The sequence below is a fragment of the Rhizophagus irregularis genome, chromosome 14 (genome assembly GCF_026210795.1).
Source record: "Rhizophagus irregularis chromosome 14, complete sequence".
Taxonomy (NCBI): Eukaryota; Fungi; Glomeromycota; class Glomeromycetes; order Glomerales; family Glomeraceae; genus Rhizophagus; species Rhizophagus irregularis.
In genome coordinates, this window is record NC_089442.1 from 189120 (window position 1) to 207584 (window position 18465).

At 27.4% G+C, this 18465-nt stretch overlaps 4 protein-coding genes across 4 annotated transcripts; 3 read left to right on the forward strand and 1 right to left on the reverse strand.

The window, feature by feature from the left end:
- Nucleotides 1–6597: 6597 nt before the first annotated feature.
- On the forward strand, nucleotides 6598–7904 carry OCT59_005761 (uncharacterized protein; the record flags this gene model as incomplete). Its single annotated transcript, XM_066140819.1, has 2 exons — nucleotides 6598–6854; nucleotides 7607–7904. The coding sequence occupies 2 exons, from the start codon at nucleotides 6598–6600 to the stop codon at nucleotides 7902–7904; spliced, it is 555 nt and encodes a 184-aa protein (XP_065997667.1).
- Nucleotides 7905–10144: 2240 nt separating this feature from the next.
- Nucleotides 10145–11361, forward strand: OCT59_005762 (uncharacterized protein; the record flags this gene model as incomplete). Its single annotated transcript, XM_066140820.1, has 5 exons — nucleotides 10145–10147; nucleotides 10259–10474; nucleotides 10550–10786; nucleotides 10847–11201; nucleotides 11282–11361. 5 exons carry the CDS (start codon nucleotides 10145–10147, stop codon nucleotides 11359–11361), a joined length of 891 nt encoding a protein of 296 aa, XP_065997668.1.
- A 737-nt stretch (nucleotides 11362–12098) lies between these two features.
- OCT59_005763 (uncharacterized protein) lies at nucleotides 12099–12497 on the reverse strand (the record flags this gene model as incomplete). The annotated part of the gene is made up of 3 exons (XM_066140821.1): nucleotides 12099–12107; nucleotides 12177–12359; nucleotides 12483–12497. 3 exons carry the CDS (start codon nucleotides 12495–12497, stop codon nucleotides 12099–12101), a joined length of 207 nt encoding a protein of 68 aa, XP_065997669.1.
- Nucleotides 12498–16386: 3889 nt separating this feature from the next.
- Nucleotides 16387–17157, forward strand: OCT59_005764 (uncharacterized protein; the record flags this gene model as incomplete). The annotated part of the gene is made up of 1 exon (XM_025318500.2): nucleotides 16387–17157. The coding sequence occupies one exon, from the start codon at nucleotides 16387–16389 to the stop codon at nucleotides 17155–17157; it is 771 nt and encodes a 256-aa protein (XP_025175921.1).
- Between the last annotated feature and the right edge of the window lie 1308 nt (nucleotides 17158–18465).

Sequence of the window (18465 nt, forward strand, 5' to 3'; positions counted from 1 at the left end):
TTGTATGAAATTACTTTTTTTTTTGTCTTCAATACATTTAATATATTAAGATAATAACAATGATTGCAAATTCTGAGTAAGCTATATATCTGATACCTTAATTTATTAAATATTAAATTACTTGTCATTTTATAGTAAAAATTTCATATCATATATACTATTAAATGGAAATTTTGGCTTAGAAAGTAAGGTAATTGCATAAAGCATCTCTTTTTTAGAGAAGTTCTCTTTTCTCAGTCAATACCTATAAGTGTTTATACAAAATTCACTGTGAATACAAGACAAAATTTAAAATTAAAAAAAAAACAAAAGAAGTGAAACAATAAAAATTTAAAGTAAAACTATTATAAATAAAGAAAAATAAAATTAACAATAAAATCTCCCTATACATTTTAAAAAGACCTAGTAGTCTATATTTTTGAACATTAAATTAATACAACCTCCTTATTAACTAAGGTTGCTTGTCTAAACCTCTTCAAAATCCTACGATTAGTTTCATCAAAATTTTACTATAGATTTATTATAGTTTCAGCAGAGTTTTGGCAGTTTCGGCATTTATAATAAGTTTCGGCAGTTTCGCCTTTCTCCAAAGTTTCGCCAGTTTTTTAATATAACTTTAATATAGTTTCAGCAGAATTTCACTTTTCGGCGAAACGCCATCTTACCTAAACCCCTAGGTTTCGGCAAGCAACCTTATTATTAACATTGATTTAATTTTTACTAAAATGGTCATTTTTTTTTACTAACCTTATTTTTATTATTTTTAGATATCACAAGTCAAAAAGTGAAAAATCAGGTATCAATTAATCACCAATCAGCTATCTGATTAGTGACTGATTAGTGACTGACACTGTAAAAAATCTGATCCATGTTTTATCTTTCCATGTTTTTTCTGTGAATGTATCATTTTCACAGAATTTTTACGGAAGATACGAAGAAATAATGGAAATATTCAGATAAAAATTTTTTATGTGGTGATTGATGCCTGATTTTTTACTCTTATACTTCTTATTTAACTTTTTATTAGTATTTTTTGGTAAAATATCATGATTTATATCTTAGTTTTGTTTCTATCATGATTTATTTTTTAGTAGTTAATTATAGTTTTTATTAAATTAGAGGAGAAGTATCTCTTCTAAACACTAATATTATTTTCTATAAAACTAGTATTTATACTGATAACTTTATTTACAACTGTTTATGCTTTATAATATTTTTTTTTCTTATTCCTAAACAATCTTAAATACTTTGCATCCAATGGATGCTATAAGTAATAAGATAGAATTAATAGAGTAAAACATTAAAGTAGTAATAGAATCAGAAATATTTATGGTCACAGTTTAAAATTTTTTACGCTTTTTTTTTATTAAAAAATCTAGTTATAAAATACTATTTAATTGGTAAATCTTCTAATAAGTAGTTTAAACACCATCATTTTATAGTTTTATAACCTGAAGTCAATTAATACTGTGATAGGATTCTAAACATCTCTTATCTAACTTATAAAGGTATATATTTACTATTAATTCTACACAATTTTTTTTTCATAGTAATATTACACAAACTTAAATTTTAGTTAAACTTTCAGTTATTTATTAATAAATATAATATATTTAATAAATGTAATATAATTTATTTTATTAAATTATTTAAATTAAATTACAATAAAAAAAATATTATTATTTTATTTATTTATTCCAAATAATCTAAAGTTTTGTTATCCAAAAATACCTATAAAAAATAAAATAAAAATTAGAGATATTCTTAATTTTAAAAAAATATTATAAATATTTTGCTTTACCTTAATATTTAAATTTAGCTATTTAAGAAAATCTGTTATCCTTAGCTACAAAAAAAGAAAGAAAGTTTAAAAATAAACAAATATATATATCTTTATATTAGTACTTCAGATCAGATCAGGATTTTAGTAATTTGATCTGAATCTGATCTGATCTAAATCTGAAAAATTTTATCTCGTAATTTAGTGATTGGATTTTAATGATTATTTTTTTTGTTTTGTAGATCATATTAGGCTGATCAAAATAAAAAAAAAGTTTATTAAAATTGGATTGCTAAATTATGAGATATTTACAAAAAATGGTTTATTTTTTATAATTAATTTAGGTTATACTGTATCACCAATCTAATCAGATCGATTTGTTAGAAGTATTACTTTATATACACCTCAACTTATTTTTATTTATTACCTGTTTAATTCATTTAAATTTAGTATTTTTAAAAAAAAATAAAATAATAAGAAAAAGAAATATAAATATGTTTCTTTAATAAAATTGAGTCTAATTATCTAAGTCTGGTATTAATATTTCTAAAAATTTAACATTTTTACAAGAAACTGTAATTTTATTATAAAAATAATATCACTTTCAGTTATCCTTCTGAATTACAAATTAAAAATAGTTTTTATTTTTAAAAAAAGTTGTTTTATTTAAATTTTTGAAAAAGGTTTTGGTTTATTAAAAACTGAAAAAATAAACCAAAAAAAACTTTAATAAGTTTCAGTTTATTAAATTAAAAAAACTGAAAAATAAAATAAATAAAAAAATTGATAAAATTTTAAAAAAACTGAAATAAATAAAAAAAAATAAAAAATTCAGTTTATTAAAAACTGAAAGAAATTTTTAAAAAAAATATTTAAATAATTTGGTATAAAAACCTGAAAAATAGTTGAAAAAATAAAAAATTCAGTTTATTAAAAACTGAAAGAAATTTTTTAAAAAAATACCTGAAAAATAGTTGAAAAAATAAAAAATTTAGTTTAATATTAAAAATGAAAGAAATAAATATATTTTTTTAAAAAAATAAATAATTTGATTTAAAATTAAAAAAAATAAATAAATTTTTTAAAATTATTTAAATAATTTGATATAAAAACTGAATAATAGTTTAAAAAAATAAAAAATAGTTTATTAATAAAAACTAAAAGAAATAAATATAATAATTCAGTTTAAAAAACTAAAAAAAATAAAAATATAAATAAAAATAAAAATATTTAAAAAATAAAATAAAAAAAATTTAGGTTAAAAAACTAAAAAAAAATTTTTATTATATATAAGTTTTATGTAAACATAATTTATTAATTGTTTGTGAGTTATATCATAGATATTTAAGATCCTATTATGACTATTGCATATTTTTATTTTTAAATTTTCATCTTTATAGTGATTATATGATCCTAAATCTTTAAAGTTTAAACTAAAACTAAATAAAAAAGACATTGTAAACTATTACTTTTCAGATATTATTTATAGTTGAAGAGTTATATCTAATGCTCTTTATAAGCTATTTCAAGTTAAACAAGTTTTATTTAAAAGGCAAGTTTTTACAAATCTTTATCAAATTTTATTAACTAAAATTATAATTAATTAATTAATCAATAAAACTTAATGAAATTTGTAAAGCTTAGTCTTTTTTAAATAAAGTTTAATTGGCTTAAAATGGCTTATAAAGAGCATTAAATTCATATTTAGTTATAATAGATAAAGAAAATAACATGTAATTTTAGAAGCAAAATTTTTTTATTATAAATACTATAATAAAATTTTTATTATAGTATCCATTTTTTTTAAAAATATAATATATATATAAAGTTTAAATTTGATTGAAATTAATTTAATCAGTTAAAATTAATAATTTTTAAATCTTAATTCTGGCCAAATTTATAATTCTGGTCTAAATTTAAATAAATTTAGGTCAAATGTAATATTATATTTATATGGGCGCGCTTTGCAGTAGAAAGAGACAAAACTACCAAAAAAAATAAAAAATGAGTTAATATAAAATCTAAACAAATTATAGCATTTAGAATACTTTTAGTATATAAAAGAAAATTTGAATTTTTTTAGTAGTTTCGTTCCTTCTACTGCAAAGCGTCTATATAATATAATACTTTAATCAAGAATAAATTTATTAACTATTTCTATACTTTCATTAAAAAAAAAGTCATATTTAAAATGAACTATCAAAAAGGATCTTTATTTAAAATTAATGTTTTTTGTATATTAAAAATAAAGAAAATAAAGTTTTGAAAATTTATGCCATTATATAGAACACTAATAACTTTATATATATTAAATAAAAATTTACAAAATTTAATATACAAGTAATTTTGAGTTAGAGAGAAGGACTTTTTCTACTGATCATTATGACTTTTTTCACATAATTTTATAAAATTAAAACTTCATTTTTCTCATTATTCCAACTAATAAGCTCTTATTTTTTCTTTAAAAAATGGATTCTAAGATAAAAAACACTTTTAATATTATTCTTTTTAGTAAATTTTAAGTTTTTAGTAGAGAGTCTACCAGTTGTCAAATTTTTTAAAATCTCATAATATTGCATTTTAGCTTCTAATATTTTGTTGTTGCAGAAGAGTTTTGTATAAGAAAAACCTTTGAAGTAGTTTCTAGATGAAACTGGAAATGGAGTCACTCTAGAATATTAGTTTTTAAAAGTTGCAGAATCTTTTTTTTGGAGTTAAAGTGGATTTTTAACAGAAGGTATACAGTCGCCACTGGTTATAACGAACCTGTTTGTACCGAAAACTTGTTGTATTGAACCAAGTTTCACAGAACCGATTTTTTTATAATTAATTGCACTGGATATAATGAAATCACATAATCAATTACTATATACCGCATCCGAACTTATTTTAGCCAGCCCAAGTATATCAGTTACATATTTAGTATACCGAACTATCACGTGACTTTAATTAGTAATATAAAAGAATGGACTACCAGAAAATTATTTCTGCTAGTATCAGATAAAATTTTCATTTGAATAGCTGGTAAATACTTAAAAAATCGATGAACACATAAATTTTAAATAAAACATAGTGTTATCTATTATAGTAAGTCAAGTAATCATCCGAACTTTAAATATTACAGTATATGCTGCTATAATTTAATTGGATAAAATTCATATACTGAACAGTTTGGTATATAATATGAATATCATATATCAAATTCACCATATACCAAACCAAAACGCTTGGAGCGGCAGGTTCGTTATATCCAGTGGTGACTGTACTTTAGAATTTTGTATTAGTAAAGTTTTGGAAGGTAATTAGCTTTTTCTGGCAGTTATTTTGATTTGGTGTTTTTTATCCTTTACTTTTTTTCTTTTCTTTTCTTTTTTTTTGAGTTTTATTTTTTGATTTGGTACAGTAATTTTTGATGCATATGTGAAATGTTCTTAAAGGTGATATACAAAAAGGTGTGACTATTTATTTTAGGCAAATGTTTCAAGCAGAAAGTACTAATCAAAATCAAATTTTATGGATATACTGATTAACATTAGGAAGGTTAATCATATCAAGTTACATGTAAGGATTGGATTAAAGTAAGTTTGCATATATTACATTAAAAAACATAGAAATAATTTTTAGTGGAGAGCAGTGCTTACATGTAAAAAACTATCTAAAGAGTATTTAAAGGTTGCAGATTTTGCCAAAGAAAGGTTTTGCTTTATTTACTGGAGTATATTATGGAGAGGATTAATCTGTCTTTAGTTAGGTAAATAGTTTAAACATCAATTAGATTTATTTTTTTAGTTTTGGATACTGTATAAATTTACTATTTTGATTTAATTAGCTTTTTGGATATAAAAAAAAATAACATTCCTCATGGTTAATAGAAATTTTTACGTCATTTTCTTAAAATTTGTGTGGAAAGTTCCTTCTTGTTTTAATGACTGAGATGAGACTAAATTAGTGCAAATAATGGCTAGCTTATAAAAGCTTTTACTTAAATTTTACACACGATAGAATTTATTTAGGGTTTTTATAGTAATCTTACTTTTTTCTTATTTGTTTTCTAAGTAGTGGTAATTTAAATTTTTTTTTATGTATATTATTTGTTGTTTGGGGCTTTATGTATTAGATTAAATTGAACTTTACTATAGTGCACATATGGCTGTAAGGTCTATGGTACTAGGTATTTTACTTTAAAACTTGTTAGAGTTAATAAAGAATGCATTGCAGTTAAAAGTAATTTTGATCCTGCAGAAGTCAGCTCCCTTGATCCTGAATTAGTGAAGTTGTATTTCCAAGATAAGTTGGAATATTGTCTAAGTTGTAACTCTTTAAGCAATAAATTTATGATTGTAATGAACATCTTTAACACTGAAATTTCATCATGTACTGTGGGCTTTGTAATTAAACTATTAAAAAATTGTGACTGTGACTTGCACATCATTATTACATTTGTAATCTACCACAAAAATGTCACGAAATGGCTGGCATTAAGAATTAAGAAATTAACTATATGACAAATAATGTGTGACAAATAATGTGTGACAAATAGGATTTCACACCTTAAAAAAATTCTCTGTCCCCAGATACTTATGAAAAATGGAAACAAGGAAGGGTGTAACGCGACAAAAAACAGTCACGTGATTTTTCATGACATTTACGCTAGGTAAATCCTAGTTGATTTACTGCAGATAAATTGATCAAATTAATCATTAATCATGATATATATTAACCTATTAATCCATTACTAATCATTCTGCTCATTCTGATCTGCTAAAAAAAATTTGAAAATTCGCCATAAACTCTCTACTCACATTATAACTTCTACAATGTCTAACATTAAAGAATCAGATAAGGTTAATAATTTACAAGAAAGAATCAAAAACACTCAGACCCTAAGAATCCTAGCCATCCAGCAAGGGGAAGAAAAGCTTGAAAAACTGGAAGAAGAATTAAGAATTTTACCTGAAAAATCGGAGACTGTAACATACTTTGGTTGGCCAGAATTGGATGAAACTTTTAATTGGACTACATTTAGAGAGTTGCTCGATAAAGACGAACAGGGCGGACATACTCTATATCACATGTTGATCATTTGCCGATCATAATAAATGTGATATCACATTAACTTTGAAGCCTTATTTCAAGCCATAAATGTTCTAAAAATTATATTTAACTGTTTTGTTTAATAATTTAGGTTATCAATAATTAAATATAAAAGTACTGTAGCAAAATAAAATGTGGTTCCAAATTTAGCCTTAGGTTGAAATTTTCAATAATTCACATATATGCTGATCATCTGCTAATTTGACTTTGAAGCTTCGGGCCAAGCCACAGAACTTCGGGCCAAACTTGAAACTTTCGCAGTATGCTATTTAGGTATTCAAGAATTTGTGGTTAAAATAAACCTGAATAATTTTTGATAACCCGAAAGTTATCATTAAATAAATGTTTACAATTATTGTAAAATTAATATATGTCCGATATTTGACAAAATCTTTATGAATTATTTTAAGAACTAATTTATTAACAATAAATAAAATAAAATAAATAAAATCGAAATTTTATACATTATTATGTAGAATTTGTGAAAAAATTAATTCAACGGTATTTTTTTATGTGATAATATTGGACAAGTGATCAGCAAAATGATCGGCAATATTGTGATAATATAGGGATGTCTGCCCTGTTATAAAGACGAAGGTAAATCAGAACTGATCTGCAACAAAAAGCCAATTTTTACTGAACTGCGTATCTTTCATAAACTCTCTACCCACACTATAACGTCTATAATGTTTAACGCTAAGAATCAGATAAGGTTAATAATTTACAAGAAAGAATCAAAAACACTCAGACCCTAGGAACCCTAGCTAGCCAGCAAGGGGAAGAAAAGCTTGAAAAACTGGAAGAAGAGTTAAGAAATTTACCTGAAGAATCGGAGACTGTAACATTCTTTAGTTGGCCAGATTTGGGAGTAACTTTTAATTGGACTGCATTTAGAGAGTGGCTTGATAAGGGACAACCATACGAAGAATACGAGGAGATTTTAATGTTTTTAAATAAAAATGGAGTTTCTAACGAAACCAAAAGATCAGATGGTAAACCTAGTGGATATTGTTCTATTTTATGTATGTAAATAATAATACCAAACTTTATTAATTTTCTAAGGAACCAAACGAAATAACACTAGAAGAAGGAAACACGATCTTAGAGGCGCTTTTTGCAAAGGTTCCGATTGGTATTAAGAACTTTGGGTCTCTTAAATGATGTCATTGGGTTAAATATAAAGGGTAGAGTTTTGATCTGTAGCAGTTTTATCCAGTTTTTATCCAGATACCGGCTCAGTTAATTTAGTCTGGGGCCACCAAAATTAATAAAAATTTATGGAATAATATTATTTTAATTCTGGCCGAAATTATAGTCCACTCAAAGCCGAAATTTGTAACCTTTTTTAATCATAATCCCACGTTAAAATATTTGAGGTTTTATCTGGATCAAAACACTAATCAAGGGTACAGTTAGAAAGTATAAAAGAGAAGAAAAGAAATTATATCTGGATAAAGGAGGGAAAGAAATCATGTTATGAAGTAAATGTTTATGATGTCATTCCTAAATGTCATGATATTTACGCCTTGTCCTGCCTCATGGCGAATATGTTCTTTTATACAATTATACCATATTTGTGGTAGATGGTTTAGGGCATTGGCCTATTTTAGAAACCATTATTTTTTATTCACATTTCCTCTGTATTTGCTTCTCCAATACCTATTACTACACTAAGGCTAAAATGGTGCTTTATTCTGCGTAATAATAGCTTTGATATTATTTTTCATTAATAAATTACATTGCAATAAAAAATTTATCCGTATCACTTTCTTCATATGATAGAATTGAGTTCATGTTAATCCATTGGTCAATTTGCCTTTCAATTGAAAAAAAATCAGGATTGATCACTTCCTATAAATCTTGCTATTAGAAAAGTGCTTAAAGATCAATCAATATAAATATCATGAAAGAATGAAGGCTTGCTCCGGAAGACAAATGGAAGTACCCAGAAGGATTTATTATTTGTTCAGTACTAATAAGAAAATTCAAGAGGTTATAGAATATGGAATGTCTTCGGACTGAAAAGTTATCTCAGGTAACGGATCATGTGACTGAGAATTTCTGAGACGGCACATCTACGTGTTTTTTGCCCTATAAGATATACAGTATAACCAACCCAAATTGTGCTCAATTGTAATCTGATACGATCTAGAAATGAACAGGGCTTTTGACTAGATTAAAAGTTTTTATAATTTTGAATTTATTAAACTTCGGTGTTGGGTTTGGAGAAAAATATAATCGTGATTAGTGATTTTCTTAATTCCAGCCAGAATTACTAACGAAATTTAATTCTGGCTAAAATTGAAATAAATCAAATTATTAGGAAATCAAACCTGTTATATATCTCATATGTAGTATGTGGCGTACTGACAGCACGAAAAAATAATACAAGATACGTAAATGTGGATACTTTGCATGAATTCGATCGCGTTACCCAAAACTTTTGGATGTAAAGTAGTCGACGCAGTAATGTACTACAGTAGGACCCCGGATAATTATAATTGAGGTCATATCTTACTATGTTTTAAACTTTATTTTTCTTTTAACATGTAATTTTATTAAGTTAATATTATTTTTTACCATAGAAAAAAATGTTTCTTTTGAAGAGAAGAATCTTTTGATACCAAAAATCTTGTAAATCTACTGATTAGAATTTGAGATAAGTATCGTTACACAGGCAAAATTTGGCAAAAAAATATACGCTTTTTCACTATCGGTATACATAGCAATATACAAAAAAATAAAAATTACTATTATTAAATATTACTTTTTAAGTAACAAAATTATAGATAATAGGAGGGCAATTATTATTACAAAGTTTTGTATCTATAGCTTTAAAAGTAAGTTCAGGATGATAAGGGTAAATTTTTAGCATAGAAGATATGACCTTAATTATAATTGTCCGGGGTCCTACTACAGTACGTATGTATGTATGTGGGCGTACAATTTTACATACATATAACTTTCAAACTTTTGGATTCCAGACTTGACCACTTTTTTGTTCTGGTTGATTTTAAAATACGTTTTTTACTTTTATTTCTCTGTGAAAAATATTTCGGCTATTAATAAAACACATTCTGCCTTTATTCCTGTGCTAAAAAATAAATCCTTTTATTCTGCCATGGTTCAGTGTTAAAAAAAATATTTTTAGTCAAAAAAAAAACTCATTTTTACCTTTATTTCGGTGTTAAAAAATCTAAGCTATTAAATTTAACGACATTTCTTGAAGCTGGAAAACTGCGCCACAACGGTCAAAAGCCCGCTATTTAAATGGTTTTTTTTTATCACGGGGCTGCATACAATATCTCCGACTGAACTAATAATAAACGCCCAATATATCCAATTATATGCATCAAATTAATAATTCAACATCAATATTAATAGCTGCGCCTTGAAGAGAGTGACACCAAAAATACATTAAAGATATTATTAGATGACGAGACATTAAGAACAATTCATCGTTATGAACCTCAAGACTTTAAGAATCTTACTGAGATTGCTTCTGGAGCATCCGCCTTTGTTTATTATGGTCGGAAAAATGCATCAAAATTCGCAATTAAAAAATTCAAAAATCCCAAGGAAGAAGCTATTATTAAGGAGGTGTGTTACCGATACAGTTTTTTATATAACTATTTTCGATATTATTTTGTTGATTAAATCCATTATTTTTTTCAGATTCATTTAATGGGAATAGTTAATCCTCATCCAAATATAATTACGTTTTATGGAGTTACGAAACTTGGTGAAACAAATTACTCGCTTGTTCTCGAATATGCGGACAAAACATTAAGAGATTATCTAAGAGACGATACTATACCTTTTAAATGGGAAAGCCAATTAAATTTCGCCAGAGAAATTGCAAATGCGATTTCATGGTTACATGATGATAAAGAAATCATACACGGAGATCTTGTAAGTAAATATACTCGTAATTTATTTATTGCGCAATTAACATATTCTTTTTTTCTTTAGCATCCCAATAATATCTTAATAAATGATGGTAAAATAAAGGTAGCAGATTTTGGCCGCTCATGTCAAAAAAAAGAATCAGTTAGTCATACTAAAGCATATGGTGTAATACCCTATATGGATCCCAAATTTTTTGAGCAGAGCCCAAGTTCATCTGAAAATCAAAAATATGGTTTGACCGAAAAGTCAGATATATATAGCTTAGGGGTATTATTCTGGGAATTAATAAGTCGTTCATCACCTTTCAATTTCGAAAAAAAAGGATTTGACCGTGATTCTATTAAATTGATGATTCTTAATCGTGTTAGAGAAAATCCTATTCCAAAAACAAATGATAAATTCGTTTCACTTTATAAAAGTAAGTAAAAAAATAATTGTATAATTTATTTTTGCAATAAGATTAATAATAGATTAATATAATTTAATCTCTTTAAATAGAATGTTGGCAACATGAACCAGATGAAAGACCACCTATTTGTCAAGTAATTGAAGAACTTGATAGCATTAAAGTAAAATAACACAAGATAAAGATTCTGACTTGAACATTACGACATATAGTAAATAGACTATTCCATTTATATTATTTTCTTTTTTTTCATTTACGAATACAACTACTATATTTTCGAGTATTTGAATAGAAATAAAAGTTTTTCTGCTTATTGATAAATAAACAATTGAATTTTTAAGTATATATATTGTCCATATTATCCATTTCCTTAAATTAATCACGGGTGCGAGATTACCGCTCCGTTTTAGTGTCACATGATGAATTTTCTGAGTTTCATAAATTAGACGTCTCACTTGTGCTATGATATCTGAAAATTTAATAGCGTAACTCCAAAGAATGGCTGATTTTAGCAGAATACACTCCTAATACCTTATCAAATGGGATTCCGTGCTCTTTGAATCGCTAATCAAATAAGGTATTTACTTGATTGTCAATCTACCATTTGCCAACCAATTAATTCAAATTTATGAAATATCTAAGCATTTTGAAAATAATGAATATTTTAATATAAAACAAATATTGTCTTTATCGGTCTCATGATCTTCGTATTGATCTTTGTATATCTATTGAAGTGAGGAAGCTTAAGTACATTTGAATCATCATTATTATATTGTCGAGTTCTTGTCAGTTTTGATGTTTGCAATGTAAACAAATGTAATTATCGATATAGTCTAAGCGTTTACTCGTAGGCGGAAAATATCGCATGGCGAATGCTTGATGCAATATCATCTCGTTTACTGCGACATTTTATTTAATCTAAAAAATTGCGAGAAATAAACAACAGTTTTCGAAGATCTTGATAAAGGTTTTGATGTTTCAACTTACTTCCGGTAACTTTTCTTCAGATATAGAAATCCAGCTATTTCGACTTATTGGTTCAATAAAATGTTCAGCGTATTTAGAGAGAAACAAGGTAGTGGGTAGTAATTTCTTCACGCTATGTTTGTCAAAATTTAAATCAAAATCACGCTTTTTGATATAAATATGAAGTTCAGCATCAAAATTTGTCTATAAAATCCGGTCTGATAGTATTAATATTGCCAAATGTGATCTCCTTGGTGAAATTAATATATTATATTCTATACTATTAAAATTTTCTCGGCCGGATCAACTGAAAAAAATTTAATGCACCCAGTGCTTCCTCATAGATGTAGGCCTTTGGAGATCCTGTGTCAACAAGAAAGTGGACGAATTTTATCTTTCTTCTTATCTTCACTGTAGTAGAACAAAGAAATCGTCTATTTTTCCTATACAATATCCCACTAATACTACCGCAAAGATTCATCCTAGAACTTCGGATATCCTTCCTTGTAAGTCATTACCATTAATATCACTTATCAACCGTTAAAGTTTTCCAGTTTTTTTCAAAGCGAGAAACATGATATACTGTATCATTTCAAGAATCAATTTACCCAAATAGTATATTAATTAAAGAAATATTAAAGAAACACGCTCACGCTCAAAAATATAGCTTACTGAGCAAGAAAAATTCCAAATGTTTTGCACACGCTCCACGTTGGCAGTTCCGTTCTTGTCATATTTCTTCTTCATCGGATGGTTCATGGACTTTACTCTTTGTAACTGATTTTTTCTCGCGACAATTCGTTTCTGTATTAATAAATGTTCTTTACATAAATTTGTTAAGTGCAAAGGCGCTTTCATTCATTAATTTGAGTCTAAATTTAATAATCCGGCTTATCAAGATCTCTGGAAATTTCAAGCAGCAACAATAGAATTTGTTTTGGACGTTCTAAAGAATTCAGCAACTCCATCTGCTTTATAATCGGTGGTCTGAGAATCCATCTTGGTTTAAATAGTTCAAGATATTGCACAGAATCAAGAAAACTAAACGTGATGCCCAAGGTGCGTGCTGTTCAGTAGTGTTTTTTAATACTATTCCTTTTCTTAGTAACAGATCAGTTCCTGACAACTTGGACAAATGATATCACATTATTATTATTTTGACTCAACTGGACAATATTTATGTTTGGATTTCGAAGTAAGACACTTGAAGCCAGGGTTTGAGTTTGGAACGTTTGAAAGGCATTGTCTTCGGTTGAACTTTGACTTGAAGTCAGAGTTTTTTAGTTTGCCTCACGGGTGACATTTCCAAGAACGTATTCCCGCGGAATGTTGATTATAAGAATTAAAGTTTATATATAAATGACTGAAACACTTTTGATAATATGTGTGTCAGAAAGTTGAGATTGATTGATATCATCAACGGTGATTTAATATTTTGTTTTAGTGTTGATGTATATTGTTGATGTCATCTAATCAATTTCTCAGTGTAAAATAAGACGTATATATAGGATTATAAATCAGTCTTTGTAGAGTCAAATTTCTCAGCATATTAGAGAATTTAATTATGATTAATTTAATGTATCCATTTCACATTCTTAAATTTCTTTATAATTTCTTAATCTCATTTTTTCGGTAAGTATAAAAATGGTAGCTATTTCATTGAAATTATGTGATATTTTTTCCGTTTTGGAAGCGGCCTTATCTTCAATTTGACACCATTTTCAACATCATCCTACCGTGTCTACCTCATCTCTCTCTTCCTTCTCTTCCTCCGAAGAGTCTTCCATAATTTGATCGAACAATAACATATATTCACACTCATAGATTATAAGGACAATCTCTCAATCAGTAATTTTAATTCATCTTTGTCCAAAGATTATGTATTGATTTAATCTCTCTTTGTCTCCTAATCTATCACATAATAACTCATCCCATATGTCACGAGGAAGTGATTCACGACCCTTCTCTCTTTCTCTCTTTCAGATGCTTACGTCCCTTAATCAAGAGGCGCTATCCTATATAATTATTTAAAAAATAAATATATTGCAGTCAAAGTATACTGTATAATTAACAGCTGCTTGCAAAATAATATCACAAACCTGTTTATCTATGAAGAATTTTCTTGGCTAGTTCTTAAATAACATAATTACATCTCAATTGTCCCTAATATTTCTCAAAAACTACGTTGTATCCATATTAAAGAAATTGGAATCAATAAATTCTTCCGAATCTTTGCTTAGAACGTCGTATATTGCTGAGAGTTTATTGTTTAGGTATTCTTTCTGATCATAGTCGAACATGTTTCGGCAGTTATAGACCTGATCGTGAATACTACATTGAGTAAGGAATTTGAAAAGAGATCTTCTCGAGAAAGGTGTTTATTTTCCATTAAAAATGCAGAAAGTTAGTTCAAATCGCGAACGAAAGACTTATTTAAAATATTCTGTTTTGTTGACGATAAGAACCCGTGTCCGTGTTAGTAGATTTTGTAGAGAAAAAAAAATCTGATTGATAAACATTTATCACATGATCATTTGACTGTAACTTTTACTTGCTGATGAAGCAATTCATTTTTGACCTATTTGGTAAAACCATCTTTATTTCGTTTGGCAATGATTGGCAAAGAGATTTTTAAGGTCAAATGGCATAGTAATGGCATTTTCAACATCATTCCAACCCTTAAGTAAACTTGAAGGACTTATATCTTTTTTAGGATTTTAGAAATCTTTATCTTAATTTACTTTTTTTAAAAAAAATTGCTGCGTTATGCAGGTCATATCATTTCCTTGAGCATGTGATCGTGAATACATATAGTACAAAGATTCATTTATTTTTTTGACATTCTTTTCTATAATTAATAGAAACAAAAGTATCGAAGCTTTCGTCTGAATTATCGTAAGTATTATGAAACACTTTTCTTAAGCAGATCCCTTTACCGGTTCCTTAGCCCGAAATTGTGTCCGCAATCAACTCTATAACCGCTGATGATACCTTCGTCTATTATTAACAAGAAAGGCCAGATAATAAAATTATGATGCGCTTAGTAAGGATTTGAGGAAACTCTTGATTCCGATTTTTTTTTTATGAAGCTTATAACGCGTGTTTTAAGAAATATTAGAGACAATTGGAAGGTGAGATATACTGCAATTTTATCAGGTTGGGAAGGACTTCATTAACGGGACTGTGGGTCACTTATACTATGGGAACTGTGGCAAACTCGAGGCTTTGGATCATTCGAGTTTGTTAGTCTTGGGGGACTGTGGGTCACTCAAGACCTAACCATTTCATAGTCGTTGTACGTAGAAGTTGATTTATTATGTAATATCATACCACCTTTTTTACTTCTGCGAGATATGAATCTTAAAATAAGTGTCACGAATTAACCAATCATATGCTTCAGTTATCGACGCATATGTAAGATATGTAAGACCAAACTGCAATAATGTAACTAAAGTATAAATAAAGGATTTTTAAAAATAATTTTTTTTTATTTAATAATTAAATGAATCCAACTAATTCTAATTTTACTTAATGCACCTCATGGCGAAATTGTTTGTTATATATACTAAACCATTCATTTTAACCACATTAACTAATGCATTAATGCATGTGTAAGCTTATGAATATAAAATCTCTAATTTTGATTTTACCCATTGTTTGTAGCATCATGTAGCATCATGTTTCATGTAACATTAACGGCTGTTTCGAAATTTGATCCAATCAACAAATATAACTTATTAACATGGATTTTACTGGTTAAAAATATAAATAGAATTTATGTTGGATACCATGTTAATTTATATTATATCTTTAAATAAATCGAGGAAAGTATATAATTTGTAAACAAAGAAATGGAATCTACGATCTATCTCATTGAGAACTCCAATAATGAACAATTAAAATGTGCTACGAAAATAAATTTTTGGTCGACATAATTTAAAGAGAAGTTGAATGGTTCACAATTGCAAAGATTTGTATACATCGGGCATCGGCATATGTCAATAGAAACAAAATAGTCGATTGTACTTTTGTATTTCAGCTTCAAGACTGTATATAAATAAGATCTTTTTTTTTAACCCAAAGAAAATAATTGTCTAATATTTTTTTTAGATAAAAAAAAAATAATTCAATATATTTTTATTTTGCTAAAAATTTTAAATTCCCTATCTTAATAATTTCCTACATACTAATATAATAATTAATTTCTTTGTCAAACTTTTCCTTCTTCAAGATGTGGTTGAATAAAAGTATTCTTTTCGCTACAGCTATTTTAATTGTCTCTATACTTCTTTTCTCATCGCAAACAACTGCTACAAACTGCAAGACCGTCACAAAGACACGCCATTGTACTAAAACCATTAATCCTAAAAATTGCCCAAAAACCAAAACCACTACTGTCACAGTTAGTTCTACCACCATCAAACCCGCCACTACTACTACTACTACCACCACTACCACAACCACAACCTCCACCGTCGTACCTACTACAAATACTGTAAAAAAGAGACATGAGAATGAGGAGGTTATTTGCATCCCCGATAAAAAGGAAAAGCGGCATGATTTCTATTATAAACATCGAAAATGCGTAAAAACCGTCTATTGTACTCCAACTGTTATCAAAAAATGTCCCAAACCTCGCACCACAACATTGACTGCTACTAGGACTTTTACTTCAACTTCCGTATCAGTAACAACAACTACAGCGACTGCAACAACAACTACCACAACTGTTATTCCTTGTTGTACTCCTGGTGCATTTCAAACTGCAATTCCACTCCAATTACATCTAAACGTTAATGCTCAAGTTAATGGAGCTACAGATGCAATAAGTTGTTGTGTAGCTTGTGCTCAAGACCCCAATTGTGTTCAATGGAATCTTGCAAGCAGCCGATGTTTCTTATCCGGTTCAGCCACTTGTAATAATCCAATAATACCATTTGGTATAGCAGCGACCGCTGGGGGAATTATGCGATGCCAAGATGGTTGTCTACCACCAAATTAAATTCCAAATCGTATGTTGGTTATTAAATTTCCTATTGATCCCTAACAGTATTATCTGCTCCTTCAATAGTGTTTTAGATATTTATATTTAATACAATAGATGTTATAATTTTTTTTCCAGCGTATATAGATTTAATGATATGTTCCTTGGATAAATTATTATTATTATTTTTTTTTTGTTAATAAAAAATAAATGTTAATAAAATTAATATGCGGATATTGTAGCCCCTTTATTGTCGATATATTGAAATTCTTGATATAACGGATTTTTTGACAAATTTTAATAATGGAACGGATGGTTCCATTATATCGAATTTCACTGTGTAATTGGCTCTGGTCTTCACAGATCCAAGATGGAGCCTCCAGAGTCCAGAGAAATTTCCACAAATAGGTACTATAACTAAGCCTAATTCATTGTTAAAAAACTTTTAAAAGTGATTGTTATTATAGTGTCCAATCCTGCCTTGTACTTAAATTTTTGCATAAATATTTCGCTCCTATTATTTTGATTGTTTTCATTCTTGAACTCGTATCTGACCTCTGACTTTTTTCTTATCGATACCGAACTTAACCAGACTCGAATACTCTCGTCTTTAGTTCTCCATCATAGAAGTCGCTTTTTATAATACAGTCTCTGCTAATTATGAAGATGTTGACCCGCTTATTGAATGAGAGAGATCATCTTTTGATTGACAAAATTTTAGAACAGAAAGAAATATGAAGTATTCGAGCTTAAACTGTAGTTGTAATTTTAACATTTAAAAATATCGTAAAGATCGTAAAGGTAGAAAAAAAATTTTTTTTTTTTTTTGGCATTTTTTATCGAGCACAGAGATCTGATTCATACGTGAAGCATTACCTATTACGGCATTAAGAAATTGATCTTACCCACGTGACAAATAGACCCGGATCATTTGATCATTTTGGTGGGGTTGCTTTTTTTTTTCCAATCCGAACGATCCGAGAACGGTGCATTATATTCATGGAGAAAAAGACCACAAACTGAACATCAAATGAAAATCTTAATTCACTTATTCAAGTAATCAAAAATTTGCTACTAATTTTTTTTTTAATGAGACACATCCGCGTTTCAAGTTTCAACCAATGTAGATCGGTCAAAAATTTATTTTATTTTATGTAATCAAAATAAATACGTTTCAAATTATCAAATTATTTCGATTGACTCGGATGTTTCAGAGAACATTAAAACAAACTTATAAACAGTAATAATTTACTAGCTCCAAATCCGTCAAAATCTTCCTTTAAACATATCAGTCCATGTATTATAAAAGCAATCATTTTTTTTTTA